At 59.8% G+C, this 13,572-nt stretch overlaps 2 protein-coding genes across 3 annotated transcripts in view; one reads left to right on the forward strand and one right to left on the reverse strand.

The window, feature by feature from the left end:
* The window catches only part of LOC135185983 (NACHT, LRR and PYD domains-containing protein 12-like), an 11,586-nt gene extending 4,334 nt beyond the window's left edge, over positions 1–7,252 (forward strand). Inside the window, exons 3-8 of one of the 2 annotated variants that reach the window (XM_064163294.1) lie at positions 672–2,346; positions 3,023–3,136; positions 4,107–4,277; positions 4,710–4,883; positions 4,984–5,154; positions 7,098–7,252. In XM_064163294.1, the coding sequence (XP_064019364.1) occupies positions 672–2,346; positions 3,023–3,136; positions 4,107–4,277; positions 4,710–4,883; positions 4,984–5,154; positions 7,098–7,119 (2,327 nt within the window). In that variant the 3' untranslated portion in view covers positions 7,120–7,252. Of the gene's footprint in view, positions 1–671; positions 2,347–3,022; positions 3,137–4,106; positions 4,278–4,709; positions 4,884–4,983; positions 5,155–6,059; positions 6,738–7,097 lie in introns of those variants that run through there. The other variant, XM_064163293.1, reaches the window with a different exon arrangement.
* Positions 7,253–7,482: 230 nt separating this feature from the next.
* On the reverse strand, positions 7,483–11,912 carry LOC135186355 (antigen WC1.1-like; the record flags this gene model as incomplete). The annotated part of the gene is made up of 13 exons (XM_064164002.1): positions 11,861–11,912; positions 11,473–11,793; positions 11,054–11,371; positions 10,672–10,974; positions 10,273–10,587; positions 9,799–10,107; positions 9,412–9,720; positions 8,921–9,310; positions 8,772–8,883; positions 8,539–8,624; positions 8,191–8,331; positions 7,826–7,939; positions 7,483–7,658 (listed from the first exon to the last, which is right to left on the reverse strand). Coding segments are annotated over exons 1-13 (2,946 nt in total), but the record flags the coding sequence as incomplete, so codon positions are not given.
* Between the last annotated feature and the right edge of the window lie 1,660 nt (positions 11,913–13,572).

Here is a 13,572-nt window from a genome sequence, read left to right on the forward strand (position 1 = left end):
ATTTCTTTCTGTTCTTTGTCTCTTTTTCCCTTGTGTGATCCTGGAGACTGGTTGAAATTGGGAAGAGCAGGTTTCAGCTTGCCAGGAACTCTGGAAACCCAAAGAGGTCCAACCATGGTTCTCTCAGTGCGAGGGCTGTAGTCACCTCTCTTACTGCCAAGCTCCTTCTCCTGGAGAAGAGCCTTCAGCTCTTGGCACTGCCTGGCAGGTCCTTTCCTCCCGGGATAGGGATTAAGGACATCTCTGCAGAGCTTATGTTTGGTGACACTGGAACTGGAAACATCATCAGGAGCCCAGGGTTGGTTCCCTTGGCCACAGAGACAAGAGAAGAGGTGGGTAGAGGCTGCAGGTGGCCCCAGGCAATCACAGTTGCTCCCAGGGTGGATGAGGATTGAAAGGTGGTTAACACAAGAGCTGATGGATCAGGATGATGGGAGGACATGGAAGAGGAGAAGGGCCCCCTTGACTAAATTCTGGGAGATGACATCCTAGAAGGACCTCCCCAGCTGAACAGAAGCCCTAACTTCTAGCGGGTGATATCCTATTGCCTCAGCCAGACTTAGAAAAGCCCTGAGTGTCCCACTGGAGTGTCAGGAACATGCTGGGGTTGGTTAGAAGCCTCTCAAGGATCTGGTTGTGCTTGGAACTGACTCTGCTTCTCCCTGGTCCAGAGTACAAGCAGAAATACAGAGAGCACGTGGCCCAGAAGTTCCTCTGGTACAGGGAAGCCTCCTGCCCCGGGGAGAGGCTCTCCACCCGCAGCCGCTACACCACCCTGAGCATCGCCAGGAAGCCTTGGCGGAAGCATGGAGGAGAGCACGAAGCTGTGGGCACCAGCCACGGGGGTGCCCAGGCCAGCGATGGCCCAGCCACCACCCTGCTCGCTGCTCAGGCGCTGCTCAAACCCGACAGGGAGGGACAAGCACCACGGGTCGTGGTGCTGCTGGGGGCCCCGGGGATGGGGAAGACGATGACGGTCAGGAAGGTGATGGTGGAGTGGGCAGAAGGGACCCTCCACACGCAGTTTGACTACGTCTTCTGCATGGACTGTAAAGATCTCACCTTGACCAAGGAAGCCAGTGTGGTAGACCTGGTTTCAAAGTGCTGCCCTGACAGCAGAACACCTGGGAAGATCCTGGATGACCAGAAGATGAAGCTCCTGTTCATTTTTGATGGCTTCGAGGCCCTGGGATTTTCCCTGATCCAGCCCAAAGATGAGCTGAGCTCTGACCCCAGGGAAGTGAAGCCACTAGAAACCATCGTGCTGAGCTTGCTGAAGAGGACTGTTCTCCCTGATTCCTCCTTGCTCATCACCACGAGGCCAACAGCTCTTCAAAGCCTGGGGAGGTGCCTGGAGGGTGAGGGCCACTCTGAAATCTTGGGATTTCCTGCAGCCAGCAGGCAGGAATTTTTCCACAGGTACTTTGAGAACAGCAATAAAGCTGATGTGGCCTTCAGGTTTGTCAGGGGCAACGAGGTCCTCTACAGCTTGTGTGTCATCCCCATCATGAGCTGGATGGTCTGCACCATTCTGGAACAAGAGCTTTCCAAGAAGAAAAGCCTCTCTGAGTGCTCCAAAACCACCACACAGGTGAGCATGTCCTACCTCTCCTGGCTGATGAAGACAGGCAGAGACCACCTGCAGGATCTCCAGCAGTTCCTACTCAAGCTCTGCTCCTTGGCTGCTGATGGTATCTGGAAGCACAAAGTCCAGTTTGAGGAGGATGAAATCAAGGAGCGTGGTTTGGACCAGCCAGACCTTCTCCCCCTCTTCCTCAATGAGAGGGTCTCAGGGGAAGGTGCAGACCATGGCAATGTCTACAGCTTTACCCACCTGCGCCTGCAGGAGCTTTTTGCGGCGATGTTCTATGTTCTGGAGGATGATGAGGAGAGCTCAGGGGCTCTCCAGAAGGATGTCAATGTGGTGTTGGAAAACTACAGCAAGTCCAGGAAGGATCTGAACTCCGTGGTGAGGTTCCTATTTGGTCTGGCAAGCCAAAAATCGATAGAGTACGCAGATGAGGTCATCGGGTGCAGAATCTCACCGCGAGCCAGGGGAGATATGCTGAGGTGGCTTCAGGGGAGGCATGGAGGCATCTCCCACCCTGGCCAAGTGCTGAAGGTTTCAGAGTTGGACACTTTCCATTTTCTGTTTGAGATGAACGAGAAAAGCTTCACACAAAGTGCACTGAGTGGCCTCACTGACATTGACTTGCAGAACAGCAGGTTGAGCCTCTGTGACCAAATGGCTCTTTGCTTCTGCATCAGGCAGTGGGATGAGCTGGACTGCCTCACCCTCCGGGGATGCTCCTTCGAGCTGCAGGATCCCAGGGAGGAGGTTCCTTGGTAAGTACCTCCCTGCTCTGTTCCGGTGGCACCAAATCACAAAGACCTCTGCTTAGAATCATAGAACTATTTGGGTTGGAGAAGACCTTTAAGATCGTTGAGTCCTACCATCAACTCAATACCACCATGCCTTCTCCACCCCCAAAACGTCCTCCCTTCTCCACCCCAAAGTCCCCCCCTTCTCCACCCTCAAACTTCCCTCCCTCCTACACCCCAAAGTCCCCCCCTTCTCCACCCCAAAGCATGGCTTTAAAGGCATTTCTGCTCCTCCTACCCAAACACCAGCTTGTCCTTCCCCTGGAGGCTTTTGTTCCTCAGCAGATTTTACTCACTCTTGGGAAGAACCGTGGGACACTAGGGCTGATGGGGGCTTCTCCACCCACTGCATCCAGTGGGATGGGTGGAGATGAGGCATCTCAGCTCAACTTCTCCAGCCTCACAGGCTGTCTGTGCTCAGGTGTTCCCCTTCTCACATCACGAAGAGCTGAAATTGTAGCTTCACCCAAGCTTTGCCTGCAAGCAGGTGACTCCAGCAGCAACCTTTGCCATCTTTTGCACCTCTAAAGCCATGGACATGCAACCTGAGGAGACCTTCCGTGAGCTGGTGGCAAGTCCTGCTTGGATTTGTGTGCTGGTGAGGGCTGCCCACGTCCCTCAGTGTTCTGTCTTCCTGCAGCTCTGGTGCCTCAGGAGCTGGAGAACATCCTTGTCCCCATGAGGAACCACACAGCCCCATCCACCTGCTCTGCAGGGCTCTGCGGCACCCAGGCAGCCACCTGCGAGTGCTCCGGTAAGAGACCACCACCCAGGCACAGCCATGGGGCTGCCACCAGCACAGGGCAGGGTCCTGGCCACCCCAGCTGGCTCTAGGGCATGGGGCACCCAAACCAGAGAAGACTGGGCAGGTGCTGCCCCATGGGGTCAACCCTCCATTGTGTCTCGCTCCTCCCTAGGGACCACCAGCAGTGGGTAACTGGGAGCTGGGGATGGAGTGAGAAGTAGGTAGCTCCTAAATGCTAATTGGCCATGGTAAGGTGTGGCTCCTTCATGCTGATTGGCCATAATTGGGTGTGGCTTCTTCGTGCTGATTGGCCATGATTGGGGGTAGCTTCTTCATGCTGATTGGCCATGGTTGGGTATAGCTCTTTCATGTTGATTGGCCATGGTAAGGTGTGGTTCCTTCATGCTGATTGGCCATAATTGGGTGTGGCTTCTTCATGCTGATTGGCCATGGTTGGGTATAGCTCTTTCATGTTGATTGGCCATGGTAAGGTGTGGTTCCTTCACGCTGATTGGCCATAATTGGGTGTGGCTTCTTCATGCTGATTGGCCATGGTTGGGTATAGCTCTTTCATGCTGATTTGCTGTGCTAAGGGGTGGTTCCTTCATGCTGATTTGCCCTGCAATGGATGAATGGGTCCCTCCATGGTGATTGGCTGTGGAATGGGGGTGTGTGGTCCTGCCCTATTGATGGTGTGGAGCATACATACTGATTGGCTGGACGGTAGGTGCAGTTCCTCCGTGGTGATTGGCTGTGTTTGGGTGTGATCCATCCATGCTGCCTGGCTGGGAGGTGGGTGGGTGTGGTCCCTCCATGCCAACTGGCCATACGGTGGGTGTGGTCTGTCCACACTGATTGGCTGGACGGTGGGTGGGTGAGAGAGGTCTCTCCATGCTGATTGGCCAGATGGTCAGGGGAAGGTGGTGGTGACCAAGGGTGGGTGTGATGAGCTGGTGGCTTCTCCGGGGCTGTCCCACAGGCTGCAGTGGTGCCGGCTGGATGAGAGCTGCTGTGCAGAGCTGGGGGTGCTGCTGGCCCAACACCCCAGCCTGGCCCAGCTGGACGTGGGAGATGGGGCTCTGGGTGATGCTGGCGTGCGGCTGCTCTGCGAGGGGCTGCGGCAGCCCAGCTGCCACCTGCGTGTCCTGAGGTGAGTGGCACCGGCACCCACAGGTGTCCCCCTGGCACTCAGGGACAGCTCCCAGGAGGCCAAACCCAGAGGGTGGTGTGGAACGCTAGGGAGGTTCTCCAAAAGGGTCCCTCTGAGGTGTCCTTCTCTCCCTTTATCCTGGAGTGAGGAGTTTGAAAGCAGTGGCAGTGGGGTGGGGACTGTCACCATAGTGACAGGAATTGAGGTGAGAACCACCACCAGGGTAGGTTGAGGACAGTCAACATAGTGGAGTGGCACTAAGGTACTGACAGTCCCCACAGTGGGTCAGCACCAGCCTGGGGACCATCACCACAGTGATGTGAAGACCATCACCGTGATGCCATGGCACTGGGGTGGGGACTGTCACCATAGAGAGGCGGCACCGGGAGGCTCTGTGCTGGCTCTGACGCTCCTTCCCACGGCCGCCCGCAGGCTGCGGTACTCTGGCCTGACCAGTGCCTGCTGCGAGGAGCTGGCCGCCGTGCTGGGCAGCAGCCCGTGCCTGGAGGAGCTGGATCTGTCCTGCAGCGAGGGGCTGCGTGACGCTGGTGTGCGCCTGCTGTGCGAGGGCCTGCAGCACCCCAGCTGCCAGCTGCGGACGCTGCGGTGAGTGACCGCGGGGGCTGGTTGCTGTCTCCTCCTTCCCTCCTAGAGCAGCTCACCAATGGCCTGACCAAACCCCCATCTCCCATCTTGGTCCCCACAGGCTGGGGAGCTGCCGGCTGACCGCTGCCTGCATCCAAGACCTAGCTGCTGGGCTGGTGGACAGCCCTCACCTCACCTGCCTGGACCTGAGTGACAATGAGCTGGGGTCTGATGGTGTCCTCCAGCTCTGCCAGCAGCTCCAGCATCCTGCTTGCCCGCTGCAGGTCCTGGGGTAAGGTGCTTGGCATGTTCCCTTTCTGCCCCCCAGCGTCACCCTGGGCTTGGATTCTGTAGGACAGGGAGGGAAGCCATGGAATCATCTAATCCCAGGTTGGGAAGGACATCAAGGATCATATGGTCCAACCTTTCTTTGAGAAAACATGGTGTAGATCCAGCTGCATCTTCAAAGAGTCCAGTTTGGGGGACTCCACCACTTCCCTGGAGATTATCCTGATGGATGATTGTCCTTGTGAAAAATGTTCCTCTTGTGTCCAGTTCGAATCTCCCCAGAAGTGAGTTGTCCCCATTAGGGCCTCAGGTTGCTCCAGGAGAGGTTTAGGTTGGACACAAGGAACAATTTCATGCCCTTTGAGGGTTGTCAAAGTCTGCCCAGGGCAGTGATGGAGTCTTCATCCCTGGAAAGGTTTCAGAGCCCTGGAGATATGGTGCTGAAGGGCATGGTTGGGTGGTGCCCTGGCAGTGCTGGGCTAAGGGTTGGACTCTATGATCTTTAAGGTCTCTTCCAACCAAAATGATTCCATGATTCTATGGCTCCACTTCATCTTTTCCATCTCTTTGGACTCCTTGTCAAGAGGGACTCTCCATCTGTGTCGCCACCCTTGAAATACTGGCTCGTGATGAGGTCTCCCCTGAGCCACCTCTTCTCCAGGTTCAACCAAGTTATTTCCCTCACCCTTTCCTTAGGGCAGCTTCTCAGGCCTTGGATCATCCTTGAGGTCCTCTCTAAATCTTCTCCAGCCTGTCCACATCTTTTGTGGTAGAATGGGGACCAAAACTGAACCCAGTACTGCGGGGGTGGCCTGACCAGTGCTGAGCAGGGTGGGCTACCAGCACTCCAGTGCCCAGGAGAGCGTGGGGTGGGCTTTAACAGCTTTTCTTTTCCCCTTCTGTTTCAAGCCTGAGCACCTCTGGGTTGAACGAGGAAGTGCTTCAGGAACTGGCTGCCCTCAGGACACTGAAGCCCAACCTGAAGATCAGGGACCTCCTTGAGCAGGACACACCAGAGACAGGGGCCATGGCACGGCTGCCCTTCCACCGTGGGGTGCTGCTGGGGGGCAGGAAGGGGTTCCCCTCCTAAAGGAGAGGTCCATACCTTAGCAGAGGTCCTCAGCTGTAGGAGAGGTTTCCTCCTTCAGGAGAAGTCCCTACCTTTAGGAGAGCTTTCCACTTTTAGGAGAGGTCCTCTGCTGTAGGAGGGATCTCCACTTTTAAGCGAGGTCCTCACCTTTAGGAGAGGTCCTCACCCTTAAGAGAAGTCTCCACTTTCGGGAGTGCATCTCACCTTTAGGGTTGGTCTTCTCCTTTAGGAGACCTCACTTTCAGGAGAGCTCCTCACAACAACCAGAGCCATTTCTATCCCAGTTTTTGGTGCTGCTGAAATCTGAGAGAAGCCCCACCCTGGGTCTGAGCCTGCCCTGTCCATGGGGGGCTCAGGGCAGAAGGTCCTGTCTGCATCTGCTGACCTCCAGAGACCAGGCAGAGCTGGTCCAGGTCCTTTCCCCTCCAATGTCCACCACATTGGTAGGAATAGCTGGAGGTGTTTGCTGATGCCAAATAAAGATGCTTGGGACAGTCTCAGGAATTCCCTTGTCCACTTCCCCATCCTCCCTTCTGTGCCCACCCCCACGCCAGGAATGTTTCTGTGGGTCCAGCCCCTGCCCCATGTCCCCAGGCCCTGGCAGTGAGTCCTCAGCCAGTTTTAGGGTTTAATAGGAAAAAAAAACCCAACAGCAATTCACAGTGAAATAAAACAAAGTCTCCTGTCCTGGGGCAAGGAGAAGTCACCTGCATGGCTAGGGCCACCCCTTCTTGGGACAGAGTCCCATCACCTTGCACCCATGTCCCTAGGCACTCTTGTGGTGTGACCGTGGCATCTTCACGGTGGTGTCCCTGGAGTGCTGACGCCAACATCATCATAGTCTGTGTCCACTGCAGGGTGCTCTGGAGCATCCACTGAGGAGTACTCCAGAGCGTCCACTGAGGAGTACTCTGGAGCATCCACTGGGGAGTACCCTGGAGCGTCCACTGAGGAGTACCCTGGAGCGTCCACTGGGGAGTACCCTGGAGCATCCACTGAGGAGTACTCCGGAGCGTCCACTGGGGGGTGCTCTGGAGCGTCCACTGAGGAGTACTCTGGAGCGTCCACTGGGGAGTACCCTGGAGCGTCCACTGGGGAGTAGCCTGGAGCGTCCACTGGGGAGTACTCTGGAGCGTCCACTGGGGGGTGCTCTGGAGCATCCACTGGGGAGTACCCTGGAGTGTCCACTGGGGGGTGCTCTGCAGCGTCCACTGGGGGGTGCTCTGGAGCGTCCACTGTGGAGTACTCTGGAGCGTCCACTGAGGAGTACTCTGGAGCGTCCACTGGGGGGTGCTCTGGAGCGTCCACTGAGGAGTACTCTGGAGCGTCCACTGGGGGGTGCTCTGGAGCATCCACTGGGGAGTACCCTGGAGCGTCCACTGGGGCTCCAGCGGGACCCGGGAGCGGGCAGCTCCCACCTTAGAGGACAGCAGAGGCTGATGTCCCCTCTGCCAGACCCTGGCTGGGGTCTTGCTGCAGCCCCCCATGGATTTGCCACCAGCTCTCTGCCCACCACCCCAGCCAAACACTGCCCTGGATGTGCCGCTCCAGGGGACACGGTGGCCACCATTGTGACCCCTCTTACCTGTGGATGGACCACAGTCCCAGCTCCTCTGTGCCACCTCCTCAGAGCTGTGCCCAGCGTTGTCCACCATGGCATCATCGTAGCCATCTGGGAGTCCATGCTGGGCAGGGGAGTCTGGGATGGGCACAGGAATGAACTGAAGGCTGCGACAGGGTCCTGGCTGTGCCATGCCCTACTCCATCCGTGCCACTGGGGCCACCCTAGTGGCACTGGGGCTGCCAGCTCCCAGACAAAGGCTACTCAGCAAGGATTAATTAGCAGGGAAAGGTCATGTGCATGAAAGCCATCAGGACGTCCCCACAGCTCCACAGCCTAAATGCTCTGTTCCCAGGGCTCCCTGCTGGGTTCCTGTCCCATGTCCCTACCTGGGGCTGCCGCGGAGTCACTTTCCTCGTCCGTGCTGTCCCCAGTGTCCCTGCCTGGGGCTGCCATGATGTCAGACTCCTCCTCCGCGCTGTCCCCAGTGTCATATGGCAGCTTTGCCCTGGATCCCTCTGTCAAGGAGCCTGGCGGGGGAACAATGTTGTTGGGCATGCCCAGAGCTGGCACCACAGATCCTCAGTGCAGAGTGTGGCCATAGTAGGACAAGGAGACACCCCGAAGCCATGGGGACAAGGCAGTGCCACACCACCAGGACCCAGCACTGCAGTGCAGCAAAGTCCTCCCATCTCCGAGGAGAGCCACTGGGAGTAGGGGGGGGGGGCAGCGCCAACCTGAGCAACTGGGCACCTCCTCGTAATCTGGTGTCAGGGTGTAGTCCAGCTCCTCGTAGATGGCTTCTGAGATGGCATCTCTGGTTCTATCAAGGCCTGAAAGAAAGGCCACAGCTTATCAAATGTCATGGAGACTGTGGGTGGCACCAGGGTCACCCACTGCCTGCCTTCAGAGCCACTCCATAGTGAGAGAGCCCCAGAACAGCTCTGCCCTGGCACCCATTCCCCAGGACCTACCTTGGCCCCAAGCCTTGGCACGGCACCTCTGCACAGCCAGGGCACCCAGCGCCAGGCACAGCAGCATTCCCAGGACCACAGCCACCGGCAAGGTGCTGCTGGGAACACCTATAGGTACATTGCCAGGTGGGGTGAGGAGCAGGACCCGCGCCAGCCTGCCACTGGGGGGCTCCAGCACGAGTAGAGCTACCTGGAGATGGGGTGGGCATCTCACTCGTGTCGTCACTGTCCTGGTCACAAGTGACATGGGCATCGCCATCGGTTCTGCAGTGCTGCAGGTGCCAGGGTGCCGAGGGACATCGCCAGAGTGAGCGGGTCCCCTGCTCACAGCCCACCCAGGCCAGCCAGGCTGGGGCTGGGTCCAGGGTGGGGGCCGCTGCCAGCTTCCCGCTGTCCCCGCAACCGAGGTGCTGGCAAACGGTGGTGGCCGTGGCAGGGCTGGTGCCGTTAGCACACACACGGCCCCAGGTGCCGTTGTGGAACACTTCCAGGTGCCCCTTGCAGCGGCTGCCCACCAGCCGCAGGAAGAGCTGCTCTGCAAGGGAGAATGGGGGGCTCATGGCACAGCCATGCCCCCGAGGAGGGGGGCACAGTCCCCTGGACCCCCAGCTTGAGGGCAGGGTGCATGGCACTGACCCGAGCAGATGGCAGCCGCCCCACCGCCGCGCCGGCAGCCTCGGCGTGCCAAAGCTGGGCAGTCCCAGAGCGACAGCTCGGTGCCGGCACAGCCACCGGCACCCAGCCACAGCGGCCCCGTTCCAGGGCCGAAGCGAGCTGGGCTGGGTGCCGCCAGCGCCGTCCCGCAGCCCAGCTGGCGGCACACAACGGTGGCACCCAGCACATCCCAGTTGTCCTGGCAGATGGTGCCCCACGTGCCGTTGACGTAGACCTCCACTCTCCCAGCACAGCGACCAGGACCAGCTGCCAGCCTCACCCGTCGGCTGCCTGCAGGCCACCGAGGGCAACCGGGATGGGGTGGCCGCTTGGGTGCCAGCACCCCCCAGCCCTTCCCGGGACACTCACCCGAGCAGACAATGGCTACCTCCTCAGGGCTGCTGGTTGGCACCGTGGCCGTTCCCGAGACATTGCACAGGGTCAGGTTCTCCTCGGTGCCATCACACCACAGCCCCCGCAGCCCCACCTTGCCCAAGCGTGGCACAGCGTAGACCTTCTCTGGCACACCACAGTCCAACTGCCTGCACACCACGCTGGCACCACGGGCATCCCACAGCCCTGCTGGCACACGAGTCCAATTCGAGGGGCTTGTGGCAACCTCCAGCCGCCCATCACACCAGCTCTGCCCATCGACCAGCCGCAGGGACTTGGCGTCACCTGAGAAATTCCCGGCGATGCCATGGGCATAGGGACACCAGAGGATAGCGAGACCCCAGCACTGCTTTCCCCTCACCCCAAGATGGCACTGAGTGCCCGGCTCCCAAATTTTGGAGAGTCCCAAAAGCCCTTTAGCGGCTTGTTGCCAGCGGGTGCCATACTGACCTGAACAGTTGACAGTGGCAGCGTGGCCAGCGGCACAGGTGGGCTCCCCCAGCACGGTCACGGAGCACTCGCCTGGGTGCCGCTCGCTCCCGTAGCAGCGGAAGGTATCTCTCCACATCTGCCCATTCCCCTCGTCAAAGGAGCCTCCCGCCGGCACGGCGACGGCAGAGCCACAGCCCAGGTGGTGGCAGAGGACGTGGGCAGCGGGCAGGTCCCAGCCAGCGGCACAGACAGACCCCCACGTCCCCCCCACCTCTGCTTCCACCCGCCCGATGCAGCTCGAGGTGTTGCCCACCAGCCGGAAACCAGTGTAAGCTGGGACAGAAAGAGTGTTGAGGGGGGGGACGATGGCGTAGGGGCCCCCTGGTGCCCCCCCCCCCCAGCATCCTCAGTGCTTACAGGAGCAGACGATGATGGCATGGCCAGTGCAGCTCTGTTTGCCAGCTGGCCGCCGGGCACAGTTGGCAAGGAGGGGCTCGGTGCCAGTGCACTCAAACCCCCCCTCCCAAAACAGCTCCATTCCAGCCTCAAGCCGACCGGTGCCGGTGACAGCCAGTGCCACACCACAGCCCAGCTCCCAGCACGCCACCTGCGCGGCCTTCATGTCCACCTGGTCCTCACAGACACCAGCCCAAGCTTGGCCTCGACGCACCTCCAGCCGCCCGGCGCAGCCACCGTCACCACCAACCAGACGGGCAAACCCTGCCAAGAGAGGCATGGGTGCCAGTGGTGAGGGATGTGCCAGGGCTGGCCTGTGTTTCCCTTGTCACCTGTCTCCCACCTTGGCAGACGACGGCGGTGTCAAAGTCGTGGATGCCGCTGTAGGGTCCCCAGCCACGGATCTCACAGTCCCAGAGGGCAGTCTCATGCCCATTGCAGGTGACCAGAACCAGGTTGACGGCACCATCCCCTTTGCCAAAGCGGGCAGCAGCAGCATAGGCACCGGTGGCTGAGCCACAACCCAGCTGCTGGCACACCACCTCGGCTTCCCTCATGTCCCAGTTGGGATCTGCTACCGAGCCCCAGCGTCCCCGCAGCTTCACCTCCACCCTCCCGGCACAGGGACCTGTGCCAGCTGCCAGCCTCAGCTCCACCGCATCTGCACCGGGACAGCAGGACACCGGCATGGCCTCAGCTCCACTGGGCAAAGCCCCAGCACATGGCAGGCATCCCAGCACAGCCACCCCATCCCCACCTCACCTGCACAGGTCACACCCACATCCAGCTCATGGCCACAGAAGTGGTGTCCCCAGCCAAAATGGGGACATTCCTCCAGTACCTCCTCGCTGCCGCGGCAGAAGAACGGCTGGAGCCAAATCCTGCCAGTGCCTTGTCCGAATGGGGCATACGGGGATGACCGGAGCACGGGCCCGCAGCCCAGCTGCTGGCACACCACGCTGCCCCAGCGGGCATCCCAGTCGAAGTCGTAGCTGCAGACGGAGCCCCACTCCCCATCGTGCTTCACCTCCACCCTGCCAGCGCAGCGCCCGCCGCCGTTCACCAGCCGCAGCTCTCCAGTGCCTGCGGTGAGCATGGTGCTGAGCCCAGTCCTACCTGCTCCACGGCTGCCCCACACCCCAGCACTCACCTCCACAGAGCTGCACACACAGGAGCAGCCCCAGCACCCCGATGGGCACCATCCTGCCGTTGTGGATGCTGCTGGCACGGGGTGGGCGATGTGGAGGCAGCACAGTGAGCAAGAATCAATGGAGGAGATAGCATCTTCTGAGCCGTTATCAGGAGGGTTATCTGCAGGCTTGGTGAGGCCTCCAATAACCTGCTCGGTGCCCAAATATGAGGCTTGGCCCCGCTTCTGGCGTCACACATCTCACCACGCTGCAGCGGCGCCCGGATGTCACCAAGGGGAGCCAACCCCCACCCATAGCATCAGGGTACATGGGGCCTTCCCACCTGTGTCCCACCGTGGAGCTGACCCTGCTGCCACAGCCCAGTCCTGATGGTGACTAGATTCACCCCAAAACACACCAAACCCTCCATGGAGCCACCACCAGCATCACAAGAGGGAAAAATCCAAAGACCCTGGTACATCACCACTCATCTTTTGAGTGATGCCCTCTTGGGGTGCCTGGAGGGGGACACAGAGGTGGAGGCAGCCCCCATGCTCACCACAGTGTTCAGTGTTCACAGGTGGTATGTCCCCAGTGCCTCGTGGAGGCTGGCGGCACATGGCGCTGCTGGCAGCAGCTGCATCCCCACACTCACCTCGCAGCGTGGGCAGGAAGGAGGTGGTTTCCTCCTCCTCCCACCCTGGCACCAACCACATGCAGCTTCCCAGCCACCTGCACCGTTACCAGTAACATCGAGCTGCCCACACCACCATCTGCCTGTGGTGACACCAATGTGGTGACAGGAAGGGACCCACCTGGCTAAGCCTGGACTGAGCACCAGCAAAACTCAACAGGCAGAGAAGCAACATGGGGTCTTGGTGGTGTGGGGAAAAGGATGGGGCTGAGCCACCCACTGCTGGCACCAAGTGGTGCTGATGGCCATGGCAGTGGGCCACAGAGGAGGGAGAGCTGACACGGCAGGTGGGCTCACAAGCAAAGCCATCTAAAGCACAGCAACAGCCCCAAAAGCAGGTGGCTGAGGTGCTGCATGTGGTTGTAGGCGGTGGCCGTTGGTGGTGGCATCCTGACTGCACTGTGGGGACAAAGGCACAGCTGCAGGCAGCGCGGGCAGCACTGCCACGTGCCACCAGGCTCCGTGCAGGGTCAGGGACCTGCCACCTGCAAATTGCCCTGTGTCACCCCGAGGGGGCTTCTGGGGCTGACTCCAAAGCTGGTGTCACCTGGGATGTCCCCATGGACCTAACACAGCTGCCGCTTGGCCCCTAGAGAGCCACTGGGGATGGCAAGAGAGAGACAACACGGCTTTGATGCTCCCGGGGTGGGAAGTGACACTCACCATAGCACCAGGGACACCGGGAGCACCTCCGGAGCAGGACGTGACCCTCACTGTGGGCACCGGTGACACAGGAAGCATCCCCAGGACCTCCCCCAGGATACGAAGTGACCCTCACCGTGGGCACCAGGGACACCAGAAGGACACACAGAGCAGGAGGTGACCCTCGCCATAGGTACCAAGGGCACTGGGAGCACTCCTGGAACAGGAGGTGACCCTCACCGTGAGGTCCGGTGACACCGGGCACAGCCTCAGGACAGGAGGTGACTCTCCTTGCGGACGCCGGTGACACCAGAAGCACCTCCCACCGCACCCCGAGGTCCTTCTAGGGACACAGCCAAATGTCACGGGAGCTTTTTATTCCGTTATGTCCTCCCA

This window comes from Pogoniulus pusillus, chromosome 24, assembly GCF_015220805.1.
Source record: "Pogoniulus pusillus isolate bPogPus1 chromosome 24, bPogPus1.pri, whole genome shotgun sequence".
Classification (NCBI taxonomy): domain Eukaryota; kingdom Metazoa; phylum Chordata; class Aves; order Piciformes; family Lybiidae; genus Pogoniulus; species Pogoniulus pusillus.